At 45.6% G+C, this 20,536-nt stretch overlaps 2 protein-coding genes across 3 annotated transcripts; both read left to right on the top strand.

Moving 5' to 3' along the window:
• Positions 1-937: 937 nt before the first annotated feature.
• On the top strand, positions 938-15,006 carry taok2a (TAO kinase 2a). Of its 2 annotated transcripts, none has more exons than XM_069525543.1 (20): positions 938-1,436; positions 4,441-4,581; positions 5,553-5,624; positions 5,900-6,001; positions 6,281-6,326; positions 6,855-6,951; positions 7,052-7,165; positions 7,268-7,359; positions 7,440-7,533; positions 7,751-7,832; positions 7,925-8,095; positions 8,358-8,567; positions 8,659-8,787; positions 8,911-9,147; positions 9,391-9,519; positions 9,767-9,970; positions 10,301-10,540; positions 10,731-10,943; positions 11,196-11,378; positions 11,867-15,006. In XM_069525543.1, exons 2-20 carry the CDS (start codon positions 4,450-4,452, stop codon positions 12,803-12,805), a joined length of 3,486 nt encoding a protein of 1,161 aa, XP_069381644.1. In that variant the 5' UTR covers positions 938-1,436; positions 4,441-4,449; the 3' UTR covers positions 12,806-15,006. The 2 variants fall into 2 exon arrangements, with proteins under 2 accessions (XP_069381644.1, XP_019962012.2); XM_020106453.2 differs by having other exon boundaries at positions 10,731-10,952.
• Positions 15,007-15,550: 544 nt separating this feature from the next.
• Positions 15,551-19,786, top strand: cdipt (CDP-diacylglycerol--inositol 3-phosphatidyltransferase (phosphatidylinositol synthase)). The gene is made up of 6 exons (XM_069525566.1): positions 15,551-15,761; positions 17,065-17,199; positions 17,299-17,452; positions 17,787-17,868; positions 17,949-18,030; positions 18,272-19,786. The coding sequence occupies exons 1-6, from the start codon at positions 15,719-15,721 to the stop codon at positions 18,403-18,405; spliced, it is 630 nt and encodes a 209-aa protein (XP_069381667.1). The 5' UTR covers positions 15,551-15,718; the 3' UTR covers positions 18,406-19,786.
• Positions 19,787-20,536: the final 750 nt, after the last annotated feature.

Raw genomic sequence — 20,536 nt, 5'->3', positions numbered from 1 at the left:
GGACTGGTCGTATGTGGGGGGGATTTTAACAGAGGATTACTCAAAAAGTACACAGTGTAAGATAGATAGATAGACATACTTTATTCATCCCCATGGAGAAATTCTTTTGTTCCAGCAGTACAGACACGTGTAATAAGTACAATTCCTGTTTTTACACAGAAAGAGCATACATGTAGGACAAAGTTAAAACAGAGGTGACTGGGTTGAATGTTTCAGTAATCAAGAAGCATAAGAACATAAAAACATACAACAGTGCAAAGAGTAGAAGTGGTACAGTGCTAAAGTGATAAAAGTAGTAGGTGATACAGTGATGTGCAAAAGAGACTAGCTACTATTTACAATCTGCGAGAATAACATCTACTCATACTAAATACTACTAGTAGCATAGTATGGTACTTCACAGAATTATGGCAATATATATATATATATAACGAGTACTTTAACAACTGTTTAGATCATCAGACACACTTATTGTTCTTTCAGTTTCCAACAAAAGAAATGTGGGTTTAATTTCACTGTTTCCTTCTTTGCTTTTTATTCCTCCACGCCGGCAGGAGCCTCAGCTGAGGGTCATGTGGTTTTTCTAGAAAGTGGTGATTTGTCATTAGTCAGGTTGTTTTCTTCTTGTCTGTTCTCAGTCAATTACGATTTCAAAAGTGTAATTTTAAAGGGTTTAAATACTGAAATATATAAAAACTTTGTGCATATGATCTGGTTTAATAAAACAAGTCATTGAAAGTGAAGAACCATATTAATTGAGTTATAGTGTTTTAAAGCAGTTGTAGGGAGGACACGTGTTCGGGGCACGGGGCTGACCGGAAGTGATTTGAACTTGAATCAGTGCTCCTCTTCATCACAACTATCTGGGTCAATTCATTCATGAGCTTTTATTTTTGAACGGGACCAGCACCGGAAACAGAACCGTCAGTTTCCGGTCGGCGCAGTTAGTCCCGCCCCGCAGCCTGAGCCATCTTGTATTTAGCAAGAACAAAAACGGAGCGAGGCGCCGCGGCAGCAGCGTCAGGATTAGCCGCAGATAGTCGCTCTGATTCAGGCGGACAGTTTGAGAACGTGTCGGTGCAGCGGGACAACATGAGCCGAGGAGAAGCCCCGCGGACAAAGAGCAGCCACACCCCGCTCCACCGCTAACCGTAACGTTAGCCCCAAGCTAACCCCGCTAAGCTAGCCAATTAGCTAAGGCTAGTGACCCAGGAACGTTGGAGCGGTGACCGGCCAGTCCTCGGTTCATATTCCGGTTCGGAAGCCGTTTGTCAATTCCACAGCGGGCTCGGGATTCAGGGGGACTTCGGCGGGAATGGACCGGACGTCGCGTTGATCTTCTGCGGGGAGGAAACCCAGGCTATGCGGCTGGAGGCTCGTTAGCTCGGCTGCTAACAGTTGTTTTTCGGTCCAGAGCGGAACCACAATAAGCCGCGGTGAGTAGCGCTACATTAGCTTAGCTGCCCGGCTAGCTGCAAGAGCTAGCTAGCCCAGTTGGCCGTTCCAGAGGTTTTCAAACTTGGGTCCGTGGACGCCCGGTGGTCCGCGGTGTGTCTCCCGAGGCCTCGTCTCCCGGATCATCTGTGACGTGTTTCTTCTGCACGTCTCGTCCCGGGAGTCTAACGCGGACTGTCGCTCCAAGAGCAGACTGAAGCAGAATCCAGCTGCAGAAGCTTCTGAAGGACAAGTGTTGTCTGCGGAGCTGAGTCTCTCTGACGATGCTTCTTCCACGGACACAGTTTTAACTGTGCTCGGTGATGCGGGGCTGTAACGCTGCACTCCTCATTTGATCAGGTTTTTAAACGTTCATCGTCTATGAACGGATCAATGGACTGAGGTCTGGTTATCAGGTTATCTGGTTGTGCTGTTGTCCCGGAGGATTGTTTTTTCCTCACGTGGACAAATGAAGAGAAACCAACACATGACAATAAACCAGATGTTGTTGGTTGTGTGTAACAACATGTGTGTAACCAGCAGAACCACTTTGTGTTGATGAGGTATTTAATGTGTCAGGGTGGAGCAGAGGCCATTTATGGAGCTGCAGTGTCCAAACAACACCAACCTCACAGATCTGAGTTTTCCGCCTCAGGGCCGAGGTTGATGTAATGCTTCTGCAAACTTAAATCGATGCCACACATCTCAAATGTCCTTGTTTCCTCCTAAATAACTTGAAGAGAGTCAGTTTCTTCTGAAGACGCCGTGTGCATCTGGAGATTTAACCTCTAATCACAGAAGAGCAGTTTGTCCCGATGGCTGTGAGCCGTTTACAATATGAGTTAATTAGATGTTTCAGAGTTAATGCTTCAGTAGAAGGTTTGAACCATGCCCACGGAAAATTGTTGTTCCTCGTCCCTTTTAATTAATTATTTTTACAACAAGAAATGGCCATGCATTTATACTGTGTGTGACGTATTTAACAACAAGGAGCTTCTTTTATGTTGAACGTTTATCGAGTCATGGGCCGAGTTCAGCCATGTGACCACCAAAGGTCACATCAGGGGTTGTCTTAAAACAGAACTGTCTGGGCCTCAGTTTCCTTTTTCCATTCTGTTGCTCAGTGTTTCGTCTTTAAATATAACTTGACTGAACTTGTGTGAATTAGTTTTGTTTTCACTTTGGAAGTTGAGGAAACTTGTGTCGCAGTGTTAAAACGTTTAAACCTGTTACAACCCTGTTCCTCGGAAAATTCCAAAAAACGTTGTCTCATTCTAACAAACCGGTGACGAGCTGGTGGTTTTCCATTTGAACGAATCTGAAAACAATCAACAGGGCTGACGACATATGTTGTTGTTTACATGTGGACCTGCATTCAAAGGTCACAATAATGTCCATGGCATCAATTCTGATTGTGAAAACTTGTAGATTTATTGAAGATATACAATGGCCCCAGGTCAGATCTGAACCATGACATCACAGTTACATAGCGAGCGCGTGAGGGGACTCAAATACCCAATTCTTCCTCTCAAGTGAAAATACTCACTCCCACTGACTATAGCTGCGGGCGTCTACTTGTCTGCAGTTGATTGAACACCATCAGGCCTCATAATATATAATTGGGAATTGGTCGACTGTGTTGTGAAGAGTGTTTGGTTGGAGGGTGGGAATCTGTCTCATTGTGTCACACAGATTTACTGGCGCTTTTCAGCGTTGTGCTTTAAAAGAACAAGTCTCTCAGTGCTGCTTTAATCAGACCCTGAGGCTGAGTTTTCATAGATTCACCCGCTCACAGAGACGTGGTTATGTTGTCGTGTCTTCTCGGGGCTTCAGCTGACACTCGAGGGTGAGCATCTACATCAGCCCCATGATAAAGTGATGTTCCCTTCGTCAGTGAGCACGGCTCAGTGTGCAGCCTGAGATTACATTCAATGGGCTGGGTTAGTCAGATGATTTGAAGCTCAGCTTGGCTCATCTTTGGATTTTCATGGATTTATTTATACTGATCTTCGATTTGAGTTGGAACTGTGTTTAGTTGCCCACTGCTCTTGTCTTCAGACACAAGTTACATCATTTGATGTGTTTTCCTTTTCCTCTCACTGTCGTGCTGTTTTACTTTGGAGTTCCAGTGTCACTAGTAAAACATTTTCACAATTTATTGATCATTTTAGGAAACTTTCACTTTCACCGATTGTTCCGCCCCTCGACTGAATGTTCCCCACGAGTCGGGCGATCTGCCGCTGCTGCTTCACCCACACTGACTACACAACATGTCCACACAACATTCACACAGCTCATGTCTGAGAACAGCTTTCGTTAGTGATCTAGTGGTTTTTACTATGGTCGTGCTCAATGCAACATTAATATTTGAATTGTGACGTATAATGAGATGATACGATCCTGAGTGAAAGTGTTACGGTGTTGAAGCTGTGTCCATCACTATTCTGTTGTCACATGTTCCAGCTCAAACAGTTAATAATTGAAATCCATTCATGTTTAAATGTGCTTTGTTAGAACCAGCTGCCATTTTGTTTCCCCTCTCCTCAGTGCTCCTCACTCCTCTGCATTGTTCCTCTCTGTGGTTTCTCTCTCTGGTTTCGTCAGGTAAACATCCTGTAACGTGTCATAACTTGTTGGCTGCTGTCTGTCCCACATTGATCAGCTGAGGGAGATAGCTGCTGTTGTGTCACTGTATCACCTCTAGAGTCCATGATGTCTCCAAACTGATGCGTCCCGATGCATGTGAGGGGATTTTGCAAATGGGTCAATGAACAGCAGCATAAGAATACCATGTTCCAGCGTGTTTAACACATTAAGATGTTTTTGTGCTCGACTGAAGAGGAAAACTGACGCATCACATCCTTCTAAGACAGAACAAGCCTCCAGACCACATTCCAAATTTAAATAAATAACGACTGTTGTCGTCTTGTGTTGATCCCGAATGTTTCCGCTCATCACAGCAGTGACTCAGTGCTAACCTGTACCCCCCCCCCCCCCCCCTTCCAGGCCCTGGCCATGCCCTCGAGTGCACGGGCGGGCAATCTGAAAGACCCGGAGGTGGCAGATCTCTTCTGCAAAGATGATCCGGAGAATCTGTTCGCGGACCTCCGTGAGATCGGCCACGGCAGCTTTGGAGCTGTGTATTTTGTGAGTATGACACAAATGCTGAAAGTGTATGTTTGTCTTTAATTTAGTGTTTCCCCGCTTCTTTCGTTCAGCCTAACGTGGTCTTCATGTGGATAGCAGGAAGTGTTTTGCTCCCTGAAGGCTGGCGTTCAGCAGACTGGAAACTCTGGTAGCAGCTGCAGTTAACACTTATTTCAAAAACATTTTTACAATCAAACTTCAGAGCTGGCTCTTGTTCGACCTCCACACTGAGGACCAGTCATTACTGAAGTCACAGAAATGATTCTGAAGATGAAGGAAAGCTTAGACACAGTTTAAAGCTCATGCTTGAACGTCCAGATGTGATAACAGCTGTATGCTGTTAAGTGGAGATGTTTTTAGAAACTGTTTTATACGAGCATTTCACAGGCCTATAGGTATCATTTTATGTTTCCTCACTGAAATGAAAACTATTAATAGAATAAACGATGCAGTTTATATTTTATGGTAGAATCTCTTTATTTTATTGGTCCCCAAATAGTTCGACTTTAAGCATTTTGTTTATGTCAGTTGATTCTTTTGTACTTGTCAGCTTTACAGACGAAGTGCATCATCATACTTCATCGTTTTAGTTTTAAAAGACAAACACATTCGTGTGGGTGAAGCCGACGCTGGTGAAAACACATGAACAGTGACAATATCATCGTCCTCCACTTGTTTGTTGTCAGCACCGAAAAACACAAGTAATCAAAGGGAATGGAGTAGTTTGGTGTTCATCGTGTTCGGGAGTGGTGGACAATGTGTTTCTCTGCTTATTCAGTTTGGACGCTGCCTCTCAGTCTCATCGTTGCAGAGGAGCAAACTGATTGTACATTTGAAACTGACAGTGATCGGCAGGTTGGATCTCAGTAAAACAAACCGCCCTGAATAAATAATATTCCTTGATTACCTGCGTGAGCTCTTTTCTGTCAGTAACCTGGTTAACTTAAGTAAATCTGTTTGTGTCTCCACAGGCCCGAGATGTGCGCAACAATGAGGTGGTGGCCATCAAGAAGATGTCGTACAGCGGCAAGCAGACAAACGAGGTGATGAACCAAAGAGAACAAACTTTAATAAGTCCAGACCTCACTATGCTTTTTCTCTGTTTCTCTGGCAGGTCAATGATGCAATTTCATACTATTAACAGATAAATATTATAGTATGAACTGTACAAGCACTGCAGTACAGAAGTAAAGTACCTTTGAATACCGATAAAGTACTTGACTGTACCTCTCATTACACAAACCGATTTTTAAATTTCATGTGTTGCTTGTTCTCTACAAAGTGCTGAAAACTAACTGAGTGTTCTGTGTTTGTGCAGAAATGGCAGGACATCATTAAAGAGGTGAAGTTCCTGCAGAAACTTCGCCACCCGAACACTATCGAGTATCTGGGATGTTACCTGAAAGAACACACAGCATGGGTGAGCGTCCTCTCATTAGCTTACACACAACGGGAAGTGTTTTAATAAAACCATGTTGTTGGAACAGAAGTAATGTTGTTCAGTGTCTAACATAGACCATGTACTGTACGTGGTCTATGTGAGAAGAAAACCCAAAGCAGAAACACTTTAACACCGTGAACTTAAGCATTTGTTTATTTGTCACAAGTCATATCTTCGCTGTCCTAACACCGAGCAGCCTTAGTGTTCAGGTACATAACACGTGGATCTGCTGGTCATGTTGAACTGTCTCTTCCTCAGCTGGTGATGGAGTACTGCCTCGGCTCAGCCTCAGACCTGCTGGAAGGTCAGTTCTACACAATCTTTATTTGAAGGAATGTCGATCTCGTGTCTTTTCTCTGTGAACACGTTCGTGTGTAGTGGAGGTTATTTTAGGTTAAAGCTGCCGTGTGTAGTTCGAGTGTGTGTGTGTGTGTGGACTGATCTGAGCTCAGGTTGCGTTTGTTGAAGAGTCATTATCTCTGGCTCTGTGGATGTGCAGTGAACAGTTCAGTGGATTCTGCTTCATTTAGTTTTGGTCCCAGCTGCCAACATCTGTCTGTACATGTCAACACGGTGCAGACGAATGTGCAGCTCTTATCTGAAGAAGTGCAGAATGATTATATTCCTCAGTGATGCCGGTTATTTTTCCTGCTCGACTGGTTTCTGCATGATGACTTAATTCACAGTTTAATAATCAGGAAGTGTGTTGACATTTTGTCCCACAATGTGAATTCGCACTGTTTTATATGCAAGGAAACAACTGCGTCATTCATGTGTCGAATGTAGAAATTTCAGTTTGAAGACTCTTACTAACTCTTTTTCTTCTCTACAGTTCACAAAAAGCCGCTGCAAGAAATCGAAATAGCTGCTATTACCCATGGTGCACTGCAGGGATTAGCATATCTTCACTCTCACAATATGATTCACAGGTAAAATATTTCCTGATGTTGTGTCATCGATGGAGAAAACGATCTGCGTCACATGTTTGTGATAATGACAGAGTTCTAACATCGGGTTATTCTTTGTCAGGGACGTGAAAGCGGGCAACATCCTGCTGACGGAGCCCGGTCAGGTCAAACTGGGCGACTTCGGTTCTGCCTCCATCGTGGCTCCGGCCAACTCCTTCGTGGGGACTCCCTACTGGTGAGTTAGTCCAACCTGCCGTCGTCCTCATTACATATTTAGTGCTGCTGATACAATGCCACACTATTTCCTCCGTCACTGATCTTTGTGTTTTGGTTGCAGGATGGCTCCGGAGGTGATCTTGGCCATGGACGAGGGTCAGTATGACGGCAAGGTGGACGTCTGGTCGCTGGGCATCACCTCCATAGAGCTGGGTACGACCTGAGGCTTCTCCAGTGATCCAGCCCTGAAGATCTGGGACAGAAGTTTGACTCTGTGCTCTTTTCTTTCACAGCTGAGAGGAAGCCTCCACTCTTCAATATGAATGCTATGAGTGCCTTATATCACATCGCTCAGAATGAAAGCCCCATCCTCCAGTCCAACCACTGGTGAGTGCTTAGAATTCTACAGAAGCTGCAGGACGTCACCCCGACATTAACTACCTCTGCTTCATCTTTGATTAAGGGTTTAAAAAACTTTATATTATATTATCTTTCCTCTGTGAACCTGAAGCACTTGAATTATTAGCGACTCTGGCTGCTCTTATTTCTCAAGCTCCGAGAGTCACTCTCCTCCCTTATGATATAATCTCGTATCTTCCTGCAGGTCTGATTCCTTCCGCAACTTTGTCGACTCTTGCCTACAGAAGATTCCCCAGGACCGGCCTACCTCGGACGTGCTGCTCAATGTGAGAACAAACCGTTAGAACCCTGTCCCGTCTCATCAGAACATCAGAACACTGATGTTTATGTTGCTTCTTTTCCATTTTTCCTTCTCTAGCATCGGTTCTTGTGCCGCGAGCGTCCGCTGACTGTGATCATGGACCTGATCGCACGAACCAAGGATGCAGTGCGGGAGTTGGACAACCTGCAGTACCGCAAGATGAAGAAGATCCTCTTCCAGGAGACCCAGCAGAACGGCCCCGTGACCGAGGGAGGGGACGATGAGGAGGTGAGGTTCAGTCTGTCGCCGTTTTTCCTGGAATTTTAATTTACCAAGAAATAATGTCCAGGAACTTTCCCAGAAGTAAAAAGTTCCCCCAGCTTCTTGTGATCTAGAAGATGAAATAAACCTGCTGATGTCACCTTCATGTTATGTTAACAAAACAGTAGTCCAAATATCTCTTCCACTCCTTGTTTTACAACTTCTTATTACCATTAAAATGAAAAATGAACCTTTGTGATGCTAAATCAGGCTTGTGTGTGTGTTTCAGGAGGTGGAGCAGTACCTGTTACGCACGGGCACCGTCAACAGTATGGAGAGCTCCCAGTCAGTTCCCAGTATGTCCATCTCAGCCAGTTCTCAGAGCAGCTCTGTCAACAGCCTGGCCGACGCCTCTGACGACAGCAGCAGTGAGATGGCCATGATGCAGGAGGGCGAACACACGGTCACGTCCAACAGCTCCATCATTCACAGGCCCACGGTAAACAGCGACCTCAGCTTCACTTGGCTTCAAGTATTTGGTTGATGTGTCGTCTGAGATTTAAACCTTCGGACCATGTCTTCCTCGTCAGGGTCAGGACAACATCTATGACGACCCTTACCAGCCCGAGATGGACCAACCCCAGGTTCCCTCAGCTGGACGCCGTCGAGCCTACTATCGCAACCGTGACCACTTTGCCACCATCAGAACTGCTTCGTTGGTGAGATTACTTTTCCTCCTCTCAGCCTCCAGCTTGGTGTCATGTGACCTCAGACTTTCAGGGGGCAGCCCGAGACCTGACGCTTCCTACACTGCAAAAATGTTTTCTTGTCTTGTCCTTCAGGTGACCCGTCAGATCCAGGAGCACGAGCAGGGCTCTGCGCTGCGAGAGCAGATGTCCGGATACAAACGAATGAGGCGGCAGCACCAGAAGCAGCTGATGGGGCTGGAAAACAAGCTGAAGGCGGAGATGGATGAGCACCAGCTGAAGCTGGACAAGGAGCTGGAGAACCAGAGGAACAGCTTCTCCACCGAGGCTGACAAGCTGTCCAAGAAGCACCAGGCCATCCTGGAGAAAGAGGTGATGGAGACAGCTCTTCAGAAAGTAGTTTACCTGAATCGTAAAATCACTTTTTACTTGGTTTGGGTCCCGTTAACGTTTGTAATGATGTTGAAGAGAGGAAAATATCCACAGTCTGTGTGAAAAGACTTTTGAAATTTGTTTTTGTCAGTTGACAAGTTTCATAATTATTGGCTCCCTGCCAGCATCCACACTTACAGTTTATAGAAACGACTCTCACTCTGCCCGTGTGTCGTTGTGCAGACGAAAGCAGCTCTGGCAGAGGAGAAGAAGTTCCAGCAGCACATACAGGGTCAGCAGAAGAAAGAACTGACCAGTTTACTGGAGTCACAAAAGCGTCAGTATCGCCAACGCAAGGACCAGCTGAAAGAGGTACGAGCTCACACTGATCCAGCTACTCCCTCGTCCACATCCCGCTGTCAGGTGACCTAATCCTGGCTCACGTGCAGCACGAACACAACCAGTCTGCACTCTGGCTCTTTCTGTGTAAAGAGCCTTGAGATGATGTATATAATGATTTGGCGCCATACAAATAAAGTGTAACAGGATTTGTTTCTCGGGTTGTTCGGCTCGTCAGGTTTAGCCCTTTATTTACTCACGTTTTTCCTGAACTAAACAGGAGCTGAGCGAGAACCAGTCGACTCCGAAGCGCGAGAAGCAGGAGTGGTTGATCCGTCAGAAGGAGTGTTTGCAGCAGATGCAAGCGGAGGAGGAGGCCAGTCTGCTGAGGAGGCAGAGGCAGTACTACGAGCTGCAGTGTCGTCAGTACAAGAGGAAGATGTTGCTGGCTCGACACAACCTGGAGCAGGACCTGCTCAGAGAGGTGAGACGGAGCTGCTCGCGTTAAACGTGGTTTACTCTCCCTTCGCTTATGTGATGTCACTTTCTACTGTCACACGGTTTCATTGAGCATCTAGTTTTTAGTTACGCTGAATGGTTGCTTTTTATTTTTTAAACTAAATTCAATTATAGTTTACATCTATAAATCTTATAGGAGCCAAACTAGTTTTCTATAGAAAATAAAAACTTTTCTCAACAAAAAGAACAAAAAACAAACAAAAGCAGTTTTTAATCCCGACTTGTTTATGGACCTGGACTTTAAGCTGCCAGATGTTTGATCAGTTTGTCTTTTCAAACTGTCGTCCTCCACCAGGACCTGAACAAGAAACAGACGCAGAAAGATCTGGAGTGCGCCATGTTGCTGCGACACCACGAGTCCACCCAGGAGCTGGAGTTCAGGCAGCTGAGCTCAGTGCAACGAACTCGGGCCGAACTGATCCGAACGCAGCACCAGACCGAACTGACCAACCAGATGGAGTACAACAATCGTCGCGAGCAAGAACTTCGCCAGAAACACACCGTGGAGGTCCGGCAGCAGCCCAAGAGCCTCAAGGTACGGACAGAGCTGGAGAGAATTAGATTCAGGTTTCTGATTTTATCATTTAAAAAGGATTTCGACACATCCTGAAATCTGGAAATGTCTTTACCTGCAGCTAGATTCTCGTCAAGTCATCAAAGATTTAGTTGAAGCATAAAGTCCAGATATGATAAATGACCTCATGTGTTTGAACTCCTGGTTCCAGACCAAAGAGCTGCAGATCAAGCGTCAGTTCCAGGAGACGTGTAAGATCCAGACCCGTCAGTACAAAGCTCTGAGGAACCACCTGCTGGAGAGCACTCCCAAAGCCGACCACAAAGCCGTCCTCAAACGCCTCAAAGAGGAGCAAACGCGTAAGCTGGCCATCCTGGCCGAGCAGTACGACCACTCCATCAACGACATGCTGTCCACACAGGCTGTGAGTAAGGCAAGGAAACCTGCGCGCACCTTCTCCACCTGATCCTCTCAGACACAGTTTGCTTCTCTCAGCCATAAACACGGTCAATGAGTCCAGTCTTCAGTGAAACACGTCGTATTATTGTTTTCTTCTACATCAGAGTCTTCACAGGGAAATAAAGAGTGTTTCAGGAGTGATTCCGTGCAGAGATGTTTTGTCCTGCGGCAGATCGTGCTCTACTGATACAGAGGCTTGTCCCGTCTGTCCCCACAGCTGCGACTGGACGAGACCCAGGAGGCGGAGTACCAGGTGCTGCGGATGCAGCTGCAGCAGGAGCTGGAGCTGCTCAACGCCTACCAGAGCAAGATCAAGATCCACACCGACACGCAGCACGAGCGAGAGGTGAAGGACCTGGAGCAGAGGGTGTCCATCCGCCGAGCGCTGCTGGAGCAAAGGGTATAAATTTAATCCAGACACCACGCTGTCCTGAAATGTCTCCGAACTACAGTCGTCTGCTGAAACTGAGCGTCAGCGCTGACGTTTCCTCTGCAGAAGCTCAGACACATAACTTGAACCCATAAGAACCTTGTGAGTCTTTGTTTCCAGGTTCTGTCTCAGAACCACTGCGTCCATTTAGACAAGTTTCAGATATTTCTGACTGAAAAGGAACGTGAGCCTCTGCACCATCGTCTCCTAGACCGAGAACACAGACGACCTTTTCCACTTCGGTGTATTTCTGTCTGATTCTTCATCGTGGTTCAGGCAGATGAGTTTTAATAAATGTGGATGCAGCTATTTAATTATTTTAAGAGCAACAGTGAAGTGAGTCTGATTCCTTGAAGAAAGAAAATGAATGATGATGATAAAAGTTTAGATTGAATGTGTTTGAGTATTTGATCGTCTTTGTTTGAAACTGATGTTGTGAAATGTCTCGTCTCTGTCAGATCGAGGAGGAGATGCTGTCGCTGCAGAACGAGCGGTCGGAGAGAATCCGGACTTTGCTCGAGCGTCAGGCGCATGAGATTGAGGCCTTTGACTCGGAGAGCATGCGGCTCGGCTTCAGCAACATGGCGCTGACCGGCATCTCCGCCGAGGCCTTCAACCAGGGCTACCCGACCCCCAGCCCCTCGTCGGGCTCCAGTGGCTGGCCGTCGCGGCCCGTCCCGCGCTCAGGCGGCCACTGGAGCCACAGCGTGCAGAACTCAGTGGCGACTCCGTCCTGGCGCAGTCAGAACCACGGAGGAGGAGGTTTCAGCCGCGCAGAGTCCATCGCCTCCTCCCACGGCATCGGCAGGGACAGCGAAATAAACAAGAGCGTAAGGGGCCACTCCTCCTCCTCCTCCTCCCACCATCACCATCACCACCACCATCACCAGCAGCACCAGCTGCAGCAGCAGCAGCAGCAGCAGCAGCAGCACTACCTCCCCCAGCACTACCAGCACCACCAGAGCACGCCGCAGCTCTACCGCGACAGCCACGAGCGTGACCCCCGGGAGCGTGAACGTGCCCGGGAGTGGGTGGGAGGTGGGGGCCACTACTCCCATCACTCCCAGGGCCACCACCACCACCACCACCACCTCTCCTCCCACGCCTCCTCCCAGTCCCTGGCGCTTCTTCCACCGCCACCTCCGCCTCCCCCCATCTCCCTCTCCTCCTCCTCTCCCCCCTCCTCCGCCTCTTCCTCCTCCTCCTCGTCACAAGGAGGCTATGGGGGCCTGAGTGTCAGGGGCCCCAATCTGATGGCCCTGAGGAACAGCCCCCAGCCTCTGAGGAGGACGGCCTCGGGGGGGCCAGGGAGTGGCGGGGGGAGCGATGGTGGGCTCAGCCGGAGCACATCTGTCACCTCTCACATTTCTAACGGCTCCCACCTCTCCTACTCATGAAAGCGCTCAAAGCAGGAGTCACGTGGAGACGCGTCACTTTTAGTTCAGAGAAAAAAAGATTTTTAAAGTGTACATTTTCAAATCTCCTTTCTAAATTTAAAAAGAGAGAGAGGAGGATTTTATCAAAACAGGAACACACAAGTATTAATCCCCCCCCCCCCCCCCGCACAGTAACAGCAATTAAAAAAAAAAAAAAAAAGTGGCCAAAAATCTGAGACAAACACGTCAACATGTGAAAATAAGACACGAGATGAACGATCGTGTCACATCCGAGAAGAAAAGTCCGTGCAGCTGTTGCACAGTATTGACTTTGCAGTGAGATGTTAGCGGAGACGTCCCCGAGGTTGGAGTCCGTCAGGTGGATGTTCAGGTCACATGTTTTTTTTAGCTTCCATTTTGTCTGCCGGTGCTTTAAAAACCACTGTAACTATGTAGATAACGGTCGATTGGAAACCTGGTTTCTTAGTGTGTCATACCTTTAGTGGAGGGCGGGGTCAGGCGCAGTCGACCGGGATTTCTCAAACTTTTCTTTTTTTTGTGATAAGGTAAAAACAAAAACACACTGCCATCTTTTTGTTAGGAGACTCGACCACTGCCCTTTGACCTTCTTAAAGGAACGTCCCACATTTTGCGTCATGAGCTCGAGCGTTGACTTCACTTTTCTCTCAAGTGAAGATTTTTAAGATCAGTTATTTTTAATTATTTTTAGCAGAAACATAGAAACTTCAAGTCTTTACAACATCTTCCAAACCGCCACCTTCTCATTTTCAGAATTAAAGAATGAGACGCTTCGACGACATCTGGACAAATGTGGAACTTTGCAAATACAACGGCATCGCACACAAGAGCATAAACAAAAGACACGAAGGCAAAAGCCACATAACAAAACGAAAGTGAAATGTGACAGTTTCTTCTCTGAAGCGAGCAGACGTCTGTGGAGACACGTGCGTTCTAACATTTCGTTGCTCCTGCACCGTAACACCTCCAATAAACAAGCGTCACATTTTAAATGGCAACTGGTTTGATATTTTACAGTTTAAACATTTACACTTTATTATAAATTACTATAAATTAAAAAAACATCAGTTTGAAGCTGTCTAGACAGTTTTTATCTTTTCAGTATTTACTCTTTTGTTGAGCTGCAGTAAATGAACTTGGTCGTAGACTTTTCTGTGACTTGATGAGACGATGACGTCAGTCTCCTCATCTTACCGTAAATACGGAAATCTCCAAAATGTGGGAGTGTTCCTTTCAGGAGATGCTGCCAGAAAGAGTGTGTGTGTGTGTGTATGGATGGATGGATGTGTGTTAATGTGTGTGTGTGTGTGTGTGTGTGTATGGATGGATGTGTGTTAATGTGTGTGTGTGTGCAGTGCTGACAGCTTCACCCGTCTCCCCCAAAGTTTCTCTGCATCTGTAGATAAAATGTACATGTGCTTAAACAGATTAGTACAACTCGGTGCATGGAGCCTGTACAGACGCATTTGTATGAATTACATGCACACTACCTATTTATATAAATGTAAGATACCTGTGTAAATGTGGCAGCAGGTGTCCTGAAGATTGTTCACTGTCAAACATGTACTTATATCACTGTACATAGAAGCACTAACTTCTTCTGAGACTGTGTTTGAGTAATAATGACCATTACTTTGTCACGTGACTCCAACAGATTTGTACTAGAAGCAGACGAATAGATGCTGTCATGATTATTACTTCTACTGCAGGTGGAATATTTATGTTACGCTTATTTCTAAGTTTTTAAAATGTAATTGCCATTTTTGACCACTAGGTGGGGAATAAGCGCAATGTTACTGTGATAGAGCTATAAATGAAAAGATAAAAAATCCTAGTGTTTTTAAGGAGGACAAATGGACTACGTTTCCCAGCATTCCTGTGGAGGTCTCAGGGTGGGAGTTCTGGGCTTTGATCTTTGTTTTAGTTTCTTTGAGCCAGTATTAAAACGTCGAGCGTCGCCGTCGAGCTGAATTACCGAAAAATTTCCACATTCTTTGACTAAGTTTGGTGCCATATTTTTATTCTTTTATTTTTTATTGTATGTGACATTTTGCTCTCTTTACTGTGCGAAACGTTACGTACCCTGCGAAACATGGAGCCCGAAGATTGTTCGGTATTAGATACATGAAAAAAAAAATGATGACGTATAAAAAAAACTGAATAAATAACAGAACAAAAAAAAAGACTTTGATTTATTGATTTATTTATTGATGATTCAGTCCCTCAGGTTGGGGGGGGGGTCGTGGCATCAAGCTGCTGAACGGAAACAGGAAACAGAAGTTTTTTTTTAAATAAAAGATGAAATTTAAAACTGATTATCGGTCCATTAGACACCAACACTTTCCTGTGACAGTGAACGCATCATCTTTGTGTATTTGACTCCAAACCTATAAAAAATTAACTGACTGTTACTTTACTACTTCCTGAAATCTCTAAACAATCGATTATAGATACAGATAATTAGTTGTATTGATAACGAACATATTTGTTGATAGATTCGTTTTTCATTTGCTCATTATTTTCAGAATTGTATTTAATCACAGGATTTACTTTAATCATTAATGAGCAAATGTACCGGTACATATTCAATTGTAATTGTTTATATTATGAAATGTTTGATTTCTCTTCTCCTCCAAAGTTCATGATTTTAAAATCAGTAAAACTACAAACTTCAAAACATTTTTTAAAGCTCTTATTGTGGAAACAGCGACACCGGAAGTCGTGCTCTTATCTTCGCGGCTCCACAGACGGAAGTTGTCATTGACTCAGAAGCGAAGGACGTTGTCTCGGTCTGTCCCGGTTTGTCCCGGTTTGTCCCCAGGATCGAGTGAGTCCAGGCGGGTAACGAGTCCACAGACTCCGAGGTTCGAGTCCGAAACATCCGGAGCCGCAGACATGACGCAGGAAAACATTTTCTTCTTCGTCCCCAATCTAATCGGTGAGTTTCACGCCTTGTTAGCTTAGCTTTAGCATCGCTCGGCAGATGTGACGGGAAGTGTCAAACATGGAGGACGAACCAGAATGACGTCGATTTCATTTCCTGTGAAAACACTCGAAACTAAAGTTTATGACGTGACGCAGTAGACGAGCGTTCGAAGTCTGCGTCGAGGGAACGCGTTGCTCCGCCGCTAGGGGGCGTGGCTGTGTGTTTGTGTGGTCCTCGCTTTTTCTTCCGTAAAGGAAACAACAGGAAACAACAGGTAACAACAGGAAACAACAGGAAACAACAGGTAACAACAGGTAACAACAGGAAACAACAGGTAACAACAGGAAACAACAGTGAACAACAGGAAACAACAGTGAACAACAGGAAACAACAGGAAACAACAGTGAACAACAGGAAACAACAGTGAACAACAGTGAACAACAGGAAACAACAGGTAACAACAGGAAACAACAGGAAACAACAGTGAACAACAGTGAACAACAGGAAACAACAGGTAACAACAGGAAACAACAGGAAACAACAGTGAACAACAGGGAACAACAGGGAACAACAGGAAACAACAGTGAACAACAGTGAACAACAGGGAACAACAGTGAACAATAGGAAACAACAGGAAACAACAGTGAACAACAGTGAACAACAGGAAACAACAGTGAACAACAGGAAACAACAGTGAACAACAGGAAACAACAGTGAACAATAGGAAACAACAGTGAACAACAAGAAACAACAAGAAACAACAGTGAACAACAGGAAACAACAGTGAACAATAGGAAACAACAGGGAACAACAGGAAACAACAGTGAACAACAGGAAACAACAGTGAACAACAGGAAACAATGGCGGCCGAGCTGGAGCTCATGAATATTGAAGAACAAATGCTTCTGTTGCAGATGTTGAAGCGACAGAGAAGAAGAGGTTTGCGGAAGTGGTTTTTACCACGAGGAAGAAAATACACTTACGTTCTGAGCGGACCAATCACAGCGCTGCGTCAATGCGACGCGTAGTTAGGACTTTTGGAGGTGCGGCGTCGACGCGACGCAGAACCTGTGGCACTGTGACGTCACAGTAAACAGACTGAGTTGATGACGTCAGAGAAACACGAGCCGACGATTTTAGTTTAAATGTATAAAATCTGATGTAAACAGTTTTCAGACTCTTCATTGACTCGATCAATAAATCAAAGATACTTGTTTTAAGTTTGTGAAGAAGAGTGTGAGACTCTGGTCTCTATCTCGTCCTCATCGTGTCCTCATGTCTCCTCATGTCTCCTCATGTCTCCTCGTCCCTGCAGGCTATGCCCGTGTGGTGCTGGCTCTCCTGTCCTTCTACCTGATGCCCATCAGTCCATGGCCGGCGGTCTTCTGTTACCTGCTCAGTGCTCTGCTCGATTCTTTCGATGGCTACGCTGCTCGTGCACTGAATCAGTGTATGTGTGTGTGTGTGTGAGAGACATAAAAACACAGAACACTCATTTATTACATTTCCTATAAAGTACAACAATAATTCAACATAAATACATTTTCAGGCACAAAGTTCGGAGCCATGCTGGACATGTTGACGGACCGCTGTGCCACCATGTGTCTGCTGGTCAACCTGTCCCTGCTCTACCCGTCCTACACCTTCCTGTTCCAGGTCAGCATGTGTCTGGACATCTCCAGCCACTGGCTGCACCTGCACAGGTCCGTCCTCACCGGAGCTGCATGAGAAAACATGTCCACCTCAGTGGGTGAATTTAAACGTGGTTTCGTGAGGAGACAGTCGCTGGAGGAGTGAGTTGTACTGAGTTGAGTTGACTGATGTTGGAGATACCTGCGCTGTAGAGGAAACACGTGACCCGCCTCTGGTCACACGGCAGAACAGATCCACCGTTAGATGACAGGAAGTGATTCATAAGATGAAGGATCATATTAATAACCAGAGGGAATGGATTCATGTATCGTGTCTCTGTATCCAGAGAGTAGCCTCGAACTCACCTTCATCATTTTACTGTCTTAACTGTTTCGTCTTCCTCAGCTCGACCATAAAGGGATCAGGCAGTCACAAGACCATCGACCTCTCTGGGAACCCCGTCCTGAGGATCTACTACACCTCCAAGGTCAGATCTCTGTGGCTCACACAGAAAACAGATGCTGATCTGAGCGGCTCTTGTCACTGACAGCTTTGTGTCTCCTGCAGCCAGTGCTGTTCGTCATGTGCGCTGGGAACGACCTCTTCTTCTGTCTGCTCTACCTTCTTCATCACATCTCGGAGCCTGCTGGTAAGATCGTCCTCTTCCTCACGTCGGACACAGACAGGATTATAGATTCGCTCACAGAAACGTGGGCTCTCTGCCATGTTTGAAGTTGCCTGTAGACTCTGACCTTCAGACTCTGTCCCAGCAGGCGGATCAGTTATTAATAAAATATCCTGACACAAAATTAGAGTTGATATTTAATGAACACATAAAAACGTCCTCACAGCTCTGAGCTGCTGAATGTAACGTGTGTTTTCTGTGGCAGCGTGGCTCTACTGGCTGCAGGGACTCTGTGGGACCATCTGCCTGCTCAAGTCCGGCATCAGCCTCGTGCACCTCATCACCGCCTCCCAGAACATGGCCGCCCTGGACGTCGCCGAGCGAGAGAAGCAGCAGTGAGCGAGAGGCTGAGCGAGAGGCTGAGCGAGAGCCGGAAGTTCAGCAACAAGTCCACCGCCACGGTTTTATTTATTACCATTATTGTTGTTGATTTTTGGGAACAGGACGCGAAACACTTGAAAAGTTTGTCAGACGATCATAGAGAGATTTTATTTTTATGACCAAACATTACAACCATGTTACATTACGATGTGATCAATTCCAGATCCAGGCAGGAGTGAGGCTGACGGCTTTTATTTGATATTGACTCTCTACAGACAAACAGAGTCAGGCTCCACCCACACTGATGAGTTTCTGTGATTAAAACTTCACTGTTGCTATGGTTACATCTGGAGTTCTCCAGCCTCTGGATCAGAGACGTGTGTGAACTGAAGATATCTTCATGTTTTACCGATCAGGTAGAAAACGCTGCCGTGACAAATGTTCGCACAGAAGAATTTAATCCATCAGTGAAAATACAGTATTAAAAAAATAACAAATATCAGTGTTCAGAGTTTCTCTTTCTCTGTTAATTGAATGTATTTGTGTTTGCGATAAAGTTAAACATTAGAAAAACAATTACCAGACAATGAAAATGATCACCGTTTGTAGCTTGTGTATCTGCAGCCGGGAACTTTAGCAAGTCATTAATAAACACAGGTTAGATTCCCCTTTTTACAGAAAGTCTAAGTTGAAAGGTGAATAAACACCAGACGTAACCTGACGACCCTCAAGTCGCTCTTTTAACAGACCTGAACTAGTTACGATGTTTTCTCACCTGTATTCAGACCATTCTTTAAAAAGTGGCACGTAAACAACCGTCGACTCCTGTAAATAAAATCTCCACCTTTATTTCCCCGTTTGTTTCGTGTTTATTCTTCATTTTCTGTGACTGAGACCTAAAACCTGACGTGTTCATGCCTAAATATTCCGCTTGTGAGCTCCGAGCCTCAGTTCTCATTGATCCGTGGTGATTCCTGCCAAAACTCTGTTGCAGATTAAATGCTGGTTGTTGGGGGGGGGGGGGCGGGGGGTGATTATCACTTTGTGCTTTTTTTTTTTTACTTCTAATGTTGTTCATTTGTGGCAGAAGGTGTGTGTTTTATTTTCCGTTGTCCTCGACACTGAGAGTTATGCAGGTCATAAGTTACACCTCGTGTGAAGAGCACCAAGTATTATCATCGTGGGATTTTAACTTTGTGCTGCAGAGCCGTGTTTCGGTCTCTGTGGAAATAGAACTTCTAGAATGTGTTCTTCTGAGATACTACTGTACGTGAGAGTTCAAACACTATATTTAGATGATGTTTGTGGTAATTAAAGTCTTTGGAGGGTATTTAGGTGGAGGTGCCGGTGGTTTGAATTCACTGTAAAAGCAGCTACAAAATAAAAATGCTGAAAATCCGCTCTTTGTTCGTTTACTTTACTTGTAATTCAGAAATCACTGCTTGTTGTCGTGGATACGGTGAGTGACTGTGGATGTTGTAAATCATCAGCTGATCACAACCAGACTTATTGATACACAACACGTCTCCTCATCTTCATCAGTGACTCCTCAGTTCATGTGTCTGCTCCTTCATCTGTATCAGACACGTCCTCTTGTACAAATACCTGAAGTCACAAACTGTTTCTTCTGATGTAGAGAATCTGTTGATGTGTTGATGTCTTCACTTCATCTATTGTCCTCGTGTCCTGGAGACGGATCCTCACATGTGACTCTGAGCTTCAGTTACTGCTCAGAAAGTGTCTCTGAGACAAACTGAACATGAGACAAAGCTGAGAGATGTTGGTTGTTGACTCATTCTCACATGAACATCTGCAAATAAGTGCGGGCTGCTCTTAAATGTGCTGTTTTGTGAACGGGGTTTGGTGCGGGCGGCTCTTAAATGTGCTGTTTTGTGAACGGGGTTTGGTGCGGGCGGCTCTTAAATGTGCTGTTTTTTGAACGGGGTTTGGTGCGGGCGGCTCTTAAATGTGCTGTTTTTTGAACGGGGTTTGGTGCGGGCGGCTCTTAAATGTGCTGTTTTTTGAACGGGGTTTGGTGCGGGCGGCTCTTAAATGTGCTGTTTTTTGAACGGGGTTTGGTGCGGGCGGCTCTTAAATGTGCTGTTTTTTGAACGGGGTTTGGTGCGGGCGGCTCTTAAATGTGCTGTTT

Source organism: Paralichthys olivaceus, chromosome 5, assembly GCF_024713975.1.
Source record: "Paralichthys olivaceus isolate ysfri-2021 chromosome 5, ASM2471397v2, whole genome shotgun sequence".
Lineage (NCBI taxonomy): Eukaryota > Metazoa > Chordata > Actinopteri > Pleuronectiformes > Paralichthyidae > Paralichthys > Paralichthys olivaceus.
This window is presented reverse-complemented; position numbering and strand designations above follow the sequence as displayed.